This window comes from Typopeltis vanoorti, chromosome 6 (genome assembly GCF_054136105.1).
Source record: "Typopeltis vanoorti isolate ZY-2024b chromosome 6, IOZ_Tvanoo_1.0, whole genome shotgun sequence".
Taxonomy (NCBI): Eukaryota; Metazoa; Arthropoda; class Arachnida; order Uropygi; family Thelyphonidae; genus Typopeltis; species Typopeltis vanoorti.
This window is the reverse complement of record NC_143554.1, coordinates 47,742,383-47,756,291: the sequence shown is the minus strand read 5'-3', so window position 1 is coordinate 47,756,291 and position 13,909 is coordinate 47,742,383. Positions and strand designations below refer to the sequence as shown.

At 36.6% G+C, this 13,909-nt stretch overlaps 1 protein-coding gene across 1 annotated transcript in view; it reads right to left on the bottom strand.

Annotated features, from left to right (window-relative positions):
* Positions 1-13,909, bottom strand: part of LOC150105438 (uncharacterized) — a 458,416-nt gene that overhangs the window by 103,842 nt on the left and 340,665 nt on the right. Inside the window, exon 8 of the mRNA XM_090393963.1 lies at positions 13,750-13,783. Coding sequence (XP_090250089.1) covers positions 13,750-13,783 — 34 coding nt within the window. The remainder of the gene's footprint in view (positions 1-13,749; positions 13,784-13,909) is intronic.

Sequence of the window (13,909 nt, the reverse complement as noted above, 5' to 3'; positions counted from 1 at the left end):
GTGATATTTACATAATCTCACTGTTTCACATCTTAGCTTGAATGGCTGTAGAAAATCTTGTGGAGTAACAAGGCACATTTTTATTTGAATGACAGTGTTACACAACTGGCACATTTGGGCTACTAATAACCCTCATGTTCCATCATACCACTTTACACTCACCGAAAGCTAGTGTGGTGTAGTTTCACTGCATCGTTTATTATCAGTCCGTACTTTTTTTCAAAGAATTTTGCCCAAGAGAACCAGTGACTCGTACCACCTCTGCTGTTAGGTAGCGAGAGATGCTGCGAAACTTTGTTGTTCCACAATTCAGCAGTGAAGATGCCTTGACTCTACCATATTCATGCAGGATGGAGCACCACCTCACATTAGATTGCCAGTAAAGCGAATGTTATGAAAACACTTCACAGAACACAGTGATTTTAGTTGTGCATTTCTTACACATGACCACCTTGTTCACCTGATCTCCACCCCTGTGAATTTTGGTTGTGGGACAATCTGAAACATGTGGTGTATGAAAGACATGTTCCTGATTTAGCAACCTTAACACAGCATGTGAGGCAAATTAATGCAGATCTGTTGCATTCTGTTGTAGAAAATGTCATTTACAGAATGCAGTTCTTAGAACATCTGGAAGGAGGACATATCTAACCAGATCTGTAAGTTAGACAAAACAAAAATTGATTTGTTGTCTCTCTCTCTCTTCTAGCCATTACTGTTTAATTAATATAGCAGAATTTTGTACTTTTTTTCTTTATCTTCTGTAAATAAAAATCCCACGTTCCAGTGTGTACTTACATTTTTGGTTGATTACATTTTTCATTCCAGTACATTTTTTGCTATGGGGGTTCTGAACACCTCTTTAATTATGGCCATCCTGTATATCTTCTTCCCTTAAAAACAGAGTAATTCAGATAAAACATCTTAACATCATTGTGTCAGATCATAATCGAGTCCTACTTAAATTTCACTACATGTAACAAGTAGAGATCAGTTCTGAACTGCAGATGCTTCTAAAGTTTCCATTGATCCTTTCTCAACCAAACTTCCGACCCTCTGTTCGAGGTGGAATAAATGTTAACTGGAATGTGGTGTGTGATTAAAATTCAAACAAGCAGTAAAACAGGATATGATTGAAGTGGGAAATGAACAAGCTTTTCCTCAAAAGAAAAAAGTTGAAAGACCTGTATAAAGAGAAAAGCTGGTTTATAGCAAACTAATGCAAATGGTATAGAATGCAACATCATTAGAAACATGAAAAAAAAATTACAGCTATGTGAGAGTTGCTCTTAAGATAACAGTCTCCCAGATTTTTGGCAATTAATGCAGCCATGTTTGTTCAGGTTTTAGAATTCTTCGTAGCCATGGCTGACTCCAAAAATAATCTTTCAGATCTGTAACGCAGCAACAGCTACAAGCACAATAGTTTTCTTCCATCTAATTCCTGTATGAAGGAGTGTCCAAAGCATCACATTAGTCACCCACCTTTAAAGATGGGCGACTAGCTTTTTTCCATTTACAGAAAGGCCAACACACACACACACACACACACACACACACACACGAAAATATCTACAGCCAATAATATGGCATTTTAAAAACACTTACACACAGAGCCATACTGTTCTAATGATAGAGGTCTGTCCACAGAACTCAGATATCTGTGCCATACTTTCTTGGTCAACAGCTACAATTCCTACAAAACAGATGCTTCTGAAAATGGCATCCATAAAGATATGCATATCAGCAGCACAAAAGGCTTCTGTATGAAAGTCTAGCTCTCCCTTGGATTTTTTCCAGTGGATGTTTTGCAAAAATTGCAATATGTTAAGGGTCAAAGCTGTATAACTGAGAGGAGACCTCCACATAGCCTTTAAAGGAATGCGGAGAACCGACCAGGGCTTCTGACCTAATGTCCAATCCTCACCTTCTCATGGTGCACCCTGTTGGGTATCTACTTTGATACTGAACGAACGAGGATGGGCTGGCAATTTGGGATTTAGCCGACCAAATTGTATTCTTATTGGTTAAACCAAAATAAAAAATGATGGTACAACATGACAAAATTTCATGCCGGCTGGGGCGTCGCCCGGTTAAACAAAGCCCCCGTTGTTTTCGCCACGGAACCAGGGCGAACAGTGAAAAGTCAGCTACTGGAACAAATCTGAAAACAAACCCCAACTCAACATCACCAGAGTTAAAGATCGGTACTATCAACGTAAGAAGCCTGAATGGCAAAGAAATGGAGCTAGCTGAGGAATTAGATAAGTACCAGATCGACATAATAGGGGTGACTGAAACAAAAAAGACCAAAACTGGTGAGATCTTTCTGAGCAATAAATACAAAATGTTATATTCAGGCAATGACAATCAAGGAAAAGAAGGAGTAGCCATAGTATTCAACACAAAATACGAGGCTAATCTTCTTGAATGGCAGTCAGTCTCAAGTAGAGTAATGTGGGCAAATATGAGAATGGGGAACTGGACAATGAGACTTATTTGTGCCTATGGTCCCACAGAAGGTTCTACTAAGGTAGAAGTGGAGGAATTTTTTGAGGCTTTAGAAAAAGCAACTGACACAATGAAAAAGGAAAAGTTGGTCCTTGTTGGGGATCTAAATAGTAGAGTAGGAAATGATTGTGAGACATACAAAAATATTTTGGGAAAATTTGGAGAAAAGAGCAAAGCTAATAATAATGGCAAATATCTGTTGGATTTCTGCTCAGGACATGGACTGGTTATTACTAACACCATGTTCCAACATAAAAATGTGCACAAATTCACATGGAGAGAAGAGGCTAGGAATAAGAAAAGTCTCATTGACTATGTTATTGTTGATAGTGATGTTTTCTCCCTGGTGCAGGATACCAGAGTGTACAGAGGATTTGAAATTGGAAGTGATCACTATTTAGTCTTGAGCAGGATAAAATTGAATTTCATATTGAAAAGAATAACATGTAAGAAAGTTTTAAAGCGAATAAAAGTTGAGCAGCTCTCAGATGTGAACTGTAGACTAAAATACAGAAATATTATTGAAAAGAAAATGAAAGAGTTTGAGAACAGGAATCAAACCTTGGAGATTCAGTGGCAAACTCTGAAGGAAACATTGATTGATTCTGCCAGAGAGGCATGTGGTGAGGTTGTGCAAGGATAAAAAAATCAGAACTCCCTGGTGGACACAGGAAGTTAAAGAGGCAGTGAAGGAAAAGAAGAAAGCATATCAAAAGTTCCTGGCAAATAAGTCAGCTTGTGCTCTTAGAGAATACAGAGACAAATGTAAGAAAGCTAAACACTGTGTAAAACTGGCTAAACAAAAGTCATGGGAGGACTTTGCCAAGAATATAGAAAATAAATATCAAAAAGGTGGCAAAATATTCTGGAGGTTGTTGAAGAAGCTTAGGAATGGAGGAAAGAGTGCTGTAAAAGGAATTAGAGATGATAAAGGTGAAATGAAAACAGGAGAAAAAAGATATCCTTGAAGTATGGAGTAATTACTTTGAAAAACTGCTAAATGAAACAAGCAGTGATGACAGCACAGTGATAAAAAACACTGACCAGGCATGCAGTCAGGAATACATATCCATACTTGAAGTAGAAAAAGCCATCAAAGGCTTGAAATGTGGAAAGGCAGCAGGAGTAGATGATATTCGACCAGAAATGCTGAAGTGTGGTGGTATAAGAATCTTACAGTGGCTGCACTGCATAGTTCAGAAAGCCTGGACAGAGGGACGAATTCCCGATGATTGGAATAGAGCTCTCATAGTACCCATATATAAAAAGGGAAATAAAACTGAATGCGAGAATTACAGAGGTATTTCCCTACTGAGCGTTCCTGGCAAGATCTATACAAGTATACTTGAGAAACGGTTGAGAAGAATTGTGGAAGAAAAGCTTGGTGAAGAACAAGCTGGATTCAGGCCAAATAGAGGCTGTCAGGATCAGATCTTCACTTTACGACAAATAGTCGAGAAAGCATGGGAATATAACAAATATCTGTATTTAAGTTTTGTCGATTTGGAAAAGGCATATGACAAGGTGCCAAGAGAGAAGCTATTCAATACGCTGCAGTTATATGGTGTCAATGGGGCATTATATCAAGCAATATTTAGTCTTTATTTGAGTTGTGAGTCAGCAGTTAGAATTGAAGGAAGTACAGGAAGATGGTTTAATGTTAAATCTGGTGTGAGACAAGGATGTACATTATCCCCTCTGTTATTCATTATCTATATGGATCACATTATGAAGGAATGTGGTATTAAACCTGATATCAAAATTGGAGATGTTAATGTCAGCTCTTTGCTTTATGCGGATGATGTTATACTTCTAAATAAATCCGCTACAAGTCTGCAAGATTCTCTGACTAAATTGAATAGCTGTTGTAATAGATATGGTATGAAGGTCAGCAATAAAAAGACAAAGACAATGAAAATAGGCAGAATCATTGAAAATGTCAACTGTGTTGTGAATGGAGAACCTGTGGAACAAGTAAAACATTTCAGCTACTTAGGCACAATTTTTACTGAAGATGGTAAACTAAATATAGAAATAGACAACAGAATCAGCAAAGCTGGTATCGTGGGAAATCAATTGAATAAATTCATATGGAATAAGAAAGAAATTAGTCGGAACACTAAATTAGCTGTATACAAGACTGTTTCAAACCAATTTTAACTTATGGATCTGAGAGCTGGGTCAGAAGTAAAACACTTGACCAAAGACTAGAGACCGCAGATATGAGAGTCCTGAGAAAGATTAGAGGCGTGAACAGATGGCATCAATGGCAATATCATATTAAAAACGAGGATATTAGGAAAGAACTTGACATTGTCAGCCTCCAGGAATGCGTTAGCAGAGCTAATATCAGATGGTATGGTCACTTAAATAGAATGGGCGAGGAAAGATTAGCAAAACAAGTGTTCTCTGCCAGGTTGGCATGAAAACGACCCAGAGGAAGACCAAGATATAGGTTGATTGATACGGTACAAAGTGCCTTAGACGATAGAAATATAAGATCTGATAATGTTGGAGTCTTGACAAGTAACAGACTGATTTGGAGGAAAATTGTAGATAGGAAGTTAGTAATGATGTAATTTTTTCATGTAGTACTGTCATATCCTGTACACCCCTTGAGGGTACATAGCAGGAATTTGATGATGATGCAATATGTATGCACCAAAAAATGCAAACGAATCCTGTACTGCTTGGATAAACAAGAAGAAGGAAAGCAACGTATGTGAAAAGTGTCTTGATAGATTAAAGCAATCAGAAATGGGCCTGTAGTGGAAGAGCTTAGGCAGGAGTTAGTGAAAAGCAAAAGCATCTGGAAGAGGATATTAAACATCTAAAGAGATTGGCTAATGATAATGAGAAGGCTAATATTATTAAGAAAGACTCAAAGGATAGTCATATATCACAGAATGGGGACTATCAGTAAAGGTGTGTGATTACTAATGAAGTGAACAAAGCATACTTTTCCCTGGTGAAACAATGAAGCAAATAACTGATGTGTTGCAGAAAAGGAAAGATGGGTGTCTAAATTAGTGGCAGTCATGGGCACAAATGACTTAGTTGGAGAGAAAGAAAATACTGATAGACTTGAGAAAGTTGTTGCAGCAGGTAAAGAAGAACAGTGTTATTTGTAAAGACGTAGAGGTTGTTGCCCAGATATGACAACAGTGAATTGAGAAGAATAGCAGATACAATGAATAGTAAAATGATTGAGTTGTGCGAGGCAAAGGGGGTTCAATTTTTATATCTGTGGAGTGAATTTGAAGGAAAGTTGGAATGGTTTAAAGGTGATGGATTACATTTGAATGGGTTTGGTGTTAGGCATTTAGCAAGTTCATTCTGAGAAGGCACAGAGTTAAGAAGTTAATACAGTAAATGATCAGACTACTTGTGGAGCAAAATAGTACAAACAAATGGATTATATGACAGGAGGAATATGGATATGAGAGTGAAGATGTAGTTGCAGCAACACAAGATGATGGAATGCATAAAAGGTGAGGATGAGACAGGTAGGAATGGAAATCAGAGTCAGGATCAGGGAAACAGAAGTGGTCAGACTGAAGAGAAGTGTGGTATAGCAGCTAGAATAGAGAATGTCAGCACTGGTAGAATGGCCTCGAATACAAGGGAGGGATTGTTATGTTTATACACAAATATATTTGAAACAAGAGAGCCGAGTTTGTTGCATTAATTGAGTCAGTACATCCAAAGATAATTGAAATAAGTGAGACTTGGTTGTCTGAGAAGGATGTGATGTCAGGAATAAATTAGAAGGATATATAATTTTCTAGGAGAGAAATGTGAAAAGAGGAGGGGAAGTGCTGTTGATGAAGGCAGAGGAATTATGTCTGCAAAGTGTGGAAGATGATAGTGCATGCACAGATTTCGAATCTGTGTGGTGTGAAGTTGAAATAAAAAAGTTAGTATATCTGATAAAATGCTGTTATAGAACAGGGAATACTGATTGTGAAATGTTTAGGTAAATTAGTTGGGCATGTAAAAAGAAGGTGATCCTGATGGGAGACTTTAATTAAAGATGTAGTTGTTGATGAAGTGTTGACACTACTGTCAATTGGTGAAAGTGATCATGAGGTACTCATTTGGGAAGTGATGAAACAAGAAAAGATTAGTGCCAAAAATGGATACATATGGAAGGATAATGCAGGTGATTATACCTGCATTATCCTTCCATATGTATCCATTATACATATATATATATATGCATACTGATGTTGACTGACTACAGAGGAAGAAGCTCTGTAGTCAGTCAACATCAGTATGTTGGGTAGATGAGATGAGCTGAGCAGAAAAGATGTTGACAATGCATGGAAAATCACAAAGCAGTATCTGACAAAAGCAATGTATGACTGCATATCAAGGGTTAAGCAAGTAAATAGAGTATGAGCGAAATGGATGAACAGTTAAATCAACAAGCTGTGCTGGAAAAGAAAATGCTATGGAGGAGGTACAAGGTAGCTGTGGTGATCAGATACATGAAGAGTATAAAGTGCAAGCTAGAAAAGTGACAAGCATGGTAAAGAAAGAAAAAGTAAGTATGAGAGGAGATTGGCTGGTCAGACTAAGGTTAACTCAAGGGAATTTTTCTGCTATATGGCAAGCAAGAGAAAGAATAATTATGGCAGGTTGACATTGGTGAATAGTCATGGCAGCAGAATAACAGTTGCAAAGGACATAGCAGAATTATTGAATGAGCACTTTATCAGCATCATACATCATTGCACTGCATCATACTAGTGTAAATGATACTTGCCTCCTTTCAAATATATAGAAAGGATGCAAGTATTAGGGGAAAGGGAAAGAAACAGAGATGTATCAGTTTTGGTTGGGTTAGATGTTAATAAGGCTGTGGGAATGGATGAAATCTTGCCATATATTCTTAACGAATGTGCACCACAGTTGGCTATGCCTTTGACCTGGTTATTTAATGAAAGTCTTACACAGTGAGTAGGTTTCTTAAGGAGTGGAAGAAAGCAAAATAGTACTACTTCACTAGCATGGTTCTATGACAGAAGTCTCCAATTATAGACCAGTCTGTATAACTGCAGTTGTGGTCAAGGTGAGATTGGTTAGGAATAGACTACAAGATTGGGTTGATGGACATAGCATTCTTTATGATGGTCAGCATGGATTTGTAAAGGTAGGGCCTGTTTTAGCAATTTACTTGCATTTTATTATAAAGTAACCAGTGTGTTAGATAAGGGAAAATCATATACACTGATATTCTTGGACTTTGTAAAAGTGTTTCATAGATTACAACATAAGTTAGTGCACAAGCTGCAGAGAATGGGAATAGATAGTATATTGGTTGGATCTGAGATTGGCTCCCTGAATGATGCCAGCAGGTTGTGTGTGTGTGATGGAGCAGTCACTCAAAAAAGGAGTTTTAATCAGTAGCTTGCCCCAAGATTCTGTTCTTAGGCTCTTGTGGTTTAACTTGTTTGTAAACAATATATCATGTGGACTGACTGGGGACTTCTGTCCCCAGTCAGTCCACATGATATCCATTCCTTAAGAAACCTACTCACTGTGTAAGACTTTCATTAAATAACCATGTCAAAGGCATAGCCAACTGTGGTGCACATTCGTTAAGAATATATGGCAAGATTTCATCCATTCCCACAGCCTTATTAACATCTAACCCAACCAAAACTGATACATCTCTGTTTCTTTCCCTTTCCCCTAATACTTGCATCCTTTCTATATATTTGAAAGGAGGCAAGTATCATTTACACTAGTATGATGCAGTGCAATGATGTATGATGCTGATAAAGTGCTCATTCAATAATTCCACTATGTCCTTTGCAACTGTTATTCTGCTGCCATGACTATTCACCAATGTCAACTTGCCATATAGCAGAAAAATTCCCTCGAGTTAACCTTAGTCTGACCAGCCAATCTCCTCTCATACCGACTTTTTCTTTCTTTACCATGCTTGTCACTTTATACTCTTCATGTATCTGATCACCACCAGCTCCCTTGTACCTCCTCCATAGCATTTTCTTTTCCAGCACAGCTTGTTGATTTAACTGTTCATCCATTTTGCTCATACTCTATTTACTTGCTTAACCCTTGATATGCAGTCATACATTGCTTCTTTTGTCAGATACTGCTTTGTGATTTTCCATGCATTGTCAACATCTTTTCTGCTCAGCTCATCTACCCAACATATTGATGTTGACTGACTACAGAGCTTCCTATAATCACCTGCATTATCCTTCCATATGTATCCATTTTTGGCACTACGGAAGTCCCCAAACTGACTGGGGACTTCCGTTGTTTGCTGATGATGCAAAGTTTGGAAGAATTATAAGTAGCACAGCTGATGTTAATTCGCTGCAGGAAGAATTGAATAGACTTTTTACTTGGACAAAGGAGTTGGGGGTTGTAGTTTTAATATTAATAAGTGCAAGGTGTTGCATTTTGGAGTACAGAAATATAATACTGTGTACTATATGGTGCCATACTGCAGGAAGTGGATGAGATTAGAGATTTGAGAGTGATGGATGACAGTAGACAGAAGTTTAGAGTGCATATTGATAGTGTTGCAAAGGTTGCACACTGTAGTGCTGCTACGTAAGAAGTACTCTAACATATAGGGATAAAGAGGTTGTTGTGCCACTGTATAAAGCACTGGTCAGACTACACTTGGACTATTGTGCTGAAATCTAGTCAAACCTGGTATTCAGTGTGATGTGGAGACACTGGAGAGGGTTCAGAAACAAGTGACTAAGACAATATCAGGACTTTGGACTGCTGGGTATGAACAGGTCGAAGAAATGTGGATTGCAGAGTTTGGTGAATATGAGAAAAAGAGGTTATCACCTTTTTTCTTAATTCCATGGAGGATGCAATAATAATATCAATACATACAGACATGTTACTAAGAACTGACACTGTATGTGGTGTCCCTTGGTAGCTATTTTCTTTCCTGTCAAGAACTCCCCTCCATGACCTTCCAAAGACATTCTCTTTCCATACCAGGTATTTATTAGATTCCTTGCAGTTATTTCACTGCTACTTTGGACAAACAAAATATCCTATTTGTCCAAATTTTATTTGTGTTCTTGCAGCCTTTTCTAAAAAATATGATCGAGACACTTAAGTTAGTCAGAGGATTTTATCAGATTAATTCAGGTGAGAGGGGAAAAACCAGAGGTCATCCCTAGAAGTTATGTAAAAGTGTGGTGAAGAGGGGTGTGAGGAGTCGATTTTTTACATGGAGAATTGTCAGTGAATGGAACACATTACCAGAATGTGTTCCATTCACTTTTTGTTAATGTAGGGAGTGTTAAAGATTTTATGATTCAGTATGATAAATATGTTGTCAGTTGAATGAAGCTCCCAGCATGAGTCTGTTGGCTCCATTGAGTGTGAAACAATAATAACATCATGAATATGCAGTGTCCCTTGTTATCTATTTTATTTCCATCAATAACCTCACAACCATGACCGTCCATCAAAGACAGTCCCTACCAGGTATTTATTACGTTCCTTGCAATTATCTCACTGTTACTTTGGACAAACAGAATGTTCACTTTGTTCAAATTTCATTGGTGTTCTTTCAACCTTTTCTTTAAAAAAGCATTACAATTCTACATTCTTTATAAATGAAAAAATAAAATTCTGGTCTAGCTCAGAATGAAGTTAACACTGACCACAGAATCACAGCAAAAACCATTCATCCATTTAAAAAAAAATGAGGTTACAGGAAAGTTTATCTATAGAGATAGGAGTAGTAAAAGGTAATTTAGAGGAAAAAAGTTAGTTGGAAAAAGAAAATTTAAACAGTATATACAGAGGAATTGTATAAGAAACATATTCAATACTGAAGGAGAATTTGAAAGCTGAGATTCACTGAAGAACCTCATCATCAAATTCCTGTTATGTACCCCTCAAGGGATACTGGATAGGATAGCACTACATGAAAAACTTACATCATTACTGACTTCCTATCTACAATTATCCTCCACTTGTTTTGCTAATCTTTCTTCTTCCATTCTGTTTAAGTGACCGTATCACCTGAGATTAGCTCTGCTAACGCATTCCTGGATGCTAACGATGTTAAGTTATTTCCTAATATCCTTGTTTTTAATATGATATTGCCACTGATGCATCTGTTCAGCCCTCTCATCTTTCTCAGGACTCTCGTATCTGCGGTCTCTAGTCTTTGATCAAGTGTTTTACTTCTGACCCAGCTCTTAGATCCATAAGTTAAAATTGGTTTGAACACAGTCTTGTATACATATAATCTAGTGTTTTGACAATTTCTCTCTTATTCCATATAAATTTATTCAGTTGACTTCTTACATACCAGCTTTGTTGATTCTGTTGTCTATTTCCATATTTAATTTCCCATCTACACTAAAAATAATCGTGCCTAAGTAGCTAAAATGTTTCACTTGTTCTATAGGTTTTCCCATGATGCAGTTGATATTTTCAATGCTTCTGTCTATTTTCAGTGTTTTTTTGTCTTATTGCTGACCTTCATACCAAATCTATTACAACAGTTATTCAATTTAGTCAGGGAATCTTGCAGACTTGTACTGCATTTATTTAGAAATATAACATCATCCACATAAAGTAAAGAGCTGGGTTTAAACATCTCCAATTTTGATATTAGGTTTAATACTACTTTCTTTCATAATTGATCCATATAGACTATGAATAACATAGGGGATAATGTACATCCTGATCTGACACCAAATTTAACATTAAATCATCTTCCTGTGCTTCTTTCACTTCTAACTGATGACTTACAACTCAAATTAAGACTAAGTATTGCTTGATATAACACCCCATTAACACCATATAACTGTAGTGTTTTGAATAGCTTCTCTCTTGGCAATTTGTCATGTCTTTTCCAGATCTATAAAACTTAAATACAGACCTTTGTTATATTCACACGATTTCTCATCTATTTGTCGTAAAGTGAAAATCTGATCCTGACAGCCTCTATTTGCCCAGAATTCAGCTTGTTCTTCACCAAGTTTCCCTTCCACAATCCTTTCTCAAATATACTAGCATATATATCTTACCAGGAACACTCAGTAGGGAAATACCTCTGCAATTCTCACATTCAGTTTTATTTTCCCTTTTTTATATATGGGTACTATGAGAGCTCTACTCCAATCATTTGGAATTTGTCCTTCTGAACTATGCAGTGCAGCCACTGTAAGACTGTTATACTCCATACTTGAGCATTCAACTTTCAGGTTGAATATCAGGTATGCAACCTGAAAGTTTTAAAGCAAATAAAAGAAGTTGAGCAGCTCTCAGCTGCTCAACTTTTTATTCGCTTTAAAACTTTCTTAAATGTTCTTCTTTTCAATATGAAATTCAATTTTATCCCGCTTAAGACTAAATGGCAATCACTTCCAATTTCAAATTCTCTGTACACTCTAGTGTCCTGCACCAGTGAGAAACTATCACTATCAACAATAACATAGTCAATGAGACTTTTCTTATTCCTTGCCTCTTCTTTCCATGTGAATTTGTGCACATTTTTATGTTGGAACAATGTGTTAGTAATAACCAGTCCATATCCTGAACAGAAATCCAAACAGGTATATGTCATTATGATTAGCTTTGCTCTTTTCTCCAAATTTTCCCAATATATTTTTGTGTCTGACAATCATTTCCTACTCTGCTATTTAGATCCCCAACAACAACCAACTTTTCCTTTTTCATTGTCAGTTGCTCTAAAGTCTCAAAAAATTCCTCCACTTCTATCTTAGAAAGAACCTTCTGTGAGACCATAGGCACAAATAAGTCTCATTGTCCACTTCCCCCCCAGTCAGATATTTGCCCATATCACTCTATGAGACTGCTTGCCATTCAAGAAGATAAGCCTTGTATATAGTGTTCAATACTATAGCTACATCTTTTCTCTGATTGTCATTGCCTGAATATAACATTTTGTATTTATTGCTCAGAGAAATCTCACCAGATTGTCTTTTTTGTTTCAGTCACCCCTGTTATGTCGATCTGGTACTTATCCAATTCCTCAGCTAGCTTCATTTCTTTGCAATTCAGACTTCTTATGTTGATAGTACCAATCTTGAACTCTGGTGATGTTAAGTTGGTTTCAGGATTTGTTTCAGTAGCCGACTTTTCACTGTTCACCCTAGTTCCTGGGCAAAGACAACGGGGACTTGCTTAACCGGGTGCTGCCATAACCAGCATGAAATTCTGTCATGTTGTACTATCATTTTATATTGTGGTTTAAGCCAATAAAAATATAATTTGGTCAACAAAATTCCTAACTGAAAGCCCATCCTCATTCATTTAGTATCAAGGTAGTTAACAGGGTGCACCAGGAGAAGGTGAGGAGTGGACATTAGAGCAGAAGCCCTGGTCTGTTCTCCACATTCCTTTGAAGACTATGGGGAGGCTCCTGTCTGTTAAACAGCTTTGACCCTTTAGCATTGAAGAACCTACTATAATGAAATGCCAGGTGATATAGACAACAGAACAGCTACCCAAAGGAAAATTTCCTGGTGCTGATGGGGTGCCAATGGAAGTGAGAGCAGCTCAGGATGAAATAGTGAATATATTAACCAAAAATCTGTGAGATTCACTCCAATCCTTAAAAAAATTCAAATCCAAGAGAACCGACAGAGCAGATTATACTTCAAATGGCAAATTAAATGCATTAACAGATAACAGAATAAGTAAGAATAACAAGGCAGGAAGCTAGCTGAATAAATATGGAACAAAGAAGAAATCATTCAACACACCAAGTTATACAAACTAGTATCAAAATCAATTTAAACGACTGATTTAAGAATTAAGTTAGAAGCAAAACTGCTGATCAAAGAACGCTAAGGAAAGAACACAGAGTTCTAAGGAAAATTAAGTGAATAGATGATACTGTGAAAACAATGTGAAAACTGTGAAAACCACGTTATTTAAAACTTTTTATAGTTTTTAGTTATAAACAAATTAATTATATAATTAATTTGTTTATAAATTACTTAATTATATAACAGACTTGTACTTATTTGCAACAATACAAATATAAAAGTAAAAAAAAAATAATAATAATAATTAAAATGGAGGGGGAAAAAAAGTGCTGCATACCCCCTAATGACCTTTCACGTCCTGAGAGGTATGCATACCACACTTTGGGAAACACTGATCTAAAAAATAATCCTATATCATTATATTTCACAGATGCAGGATCATAAGTTTATTATGTTTTACAATATATAAAATACATACCATTTTCTACTAGAGCATAAAAGGCTTTTTTTACCTGAAAAAAAAAAAAATAAATAAATAAAATAAACTCATTTTTAAAATAACATGATTCATTTATGGCACAATAAACTAACTATAGCAAAGACCAATATAACAAACTCTTTCACTATATAGCCCCAAA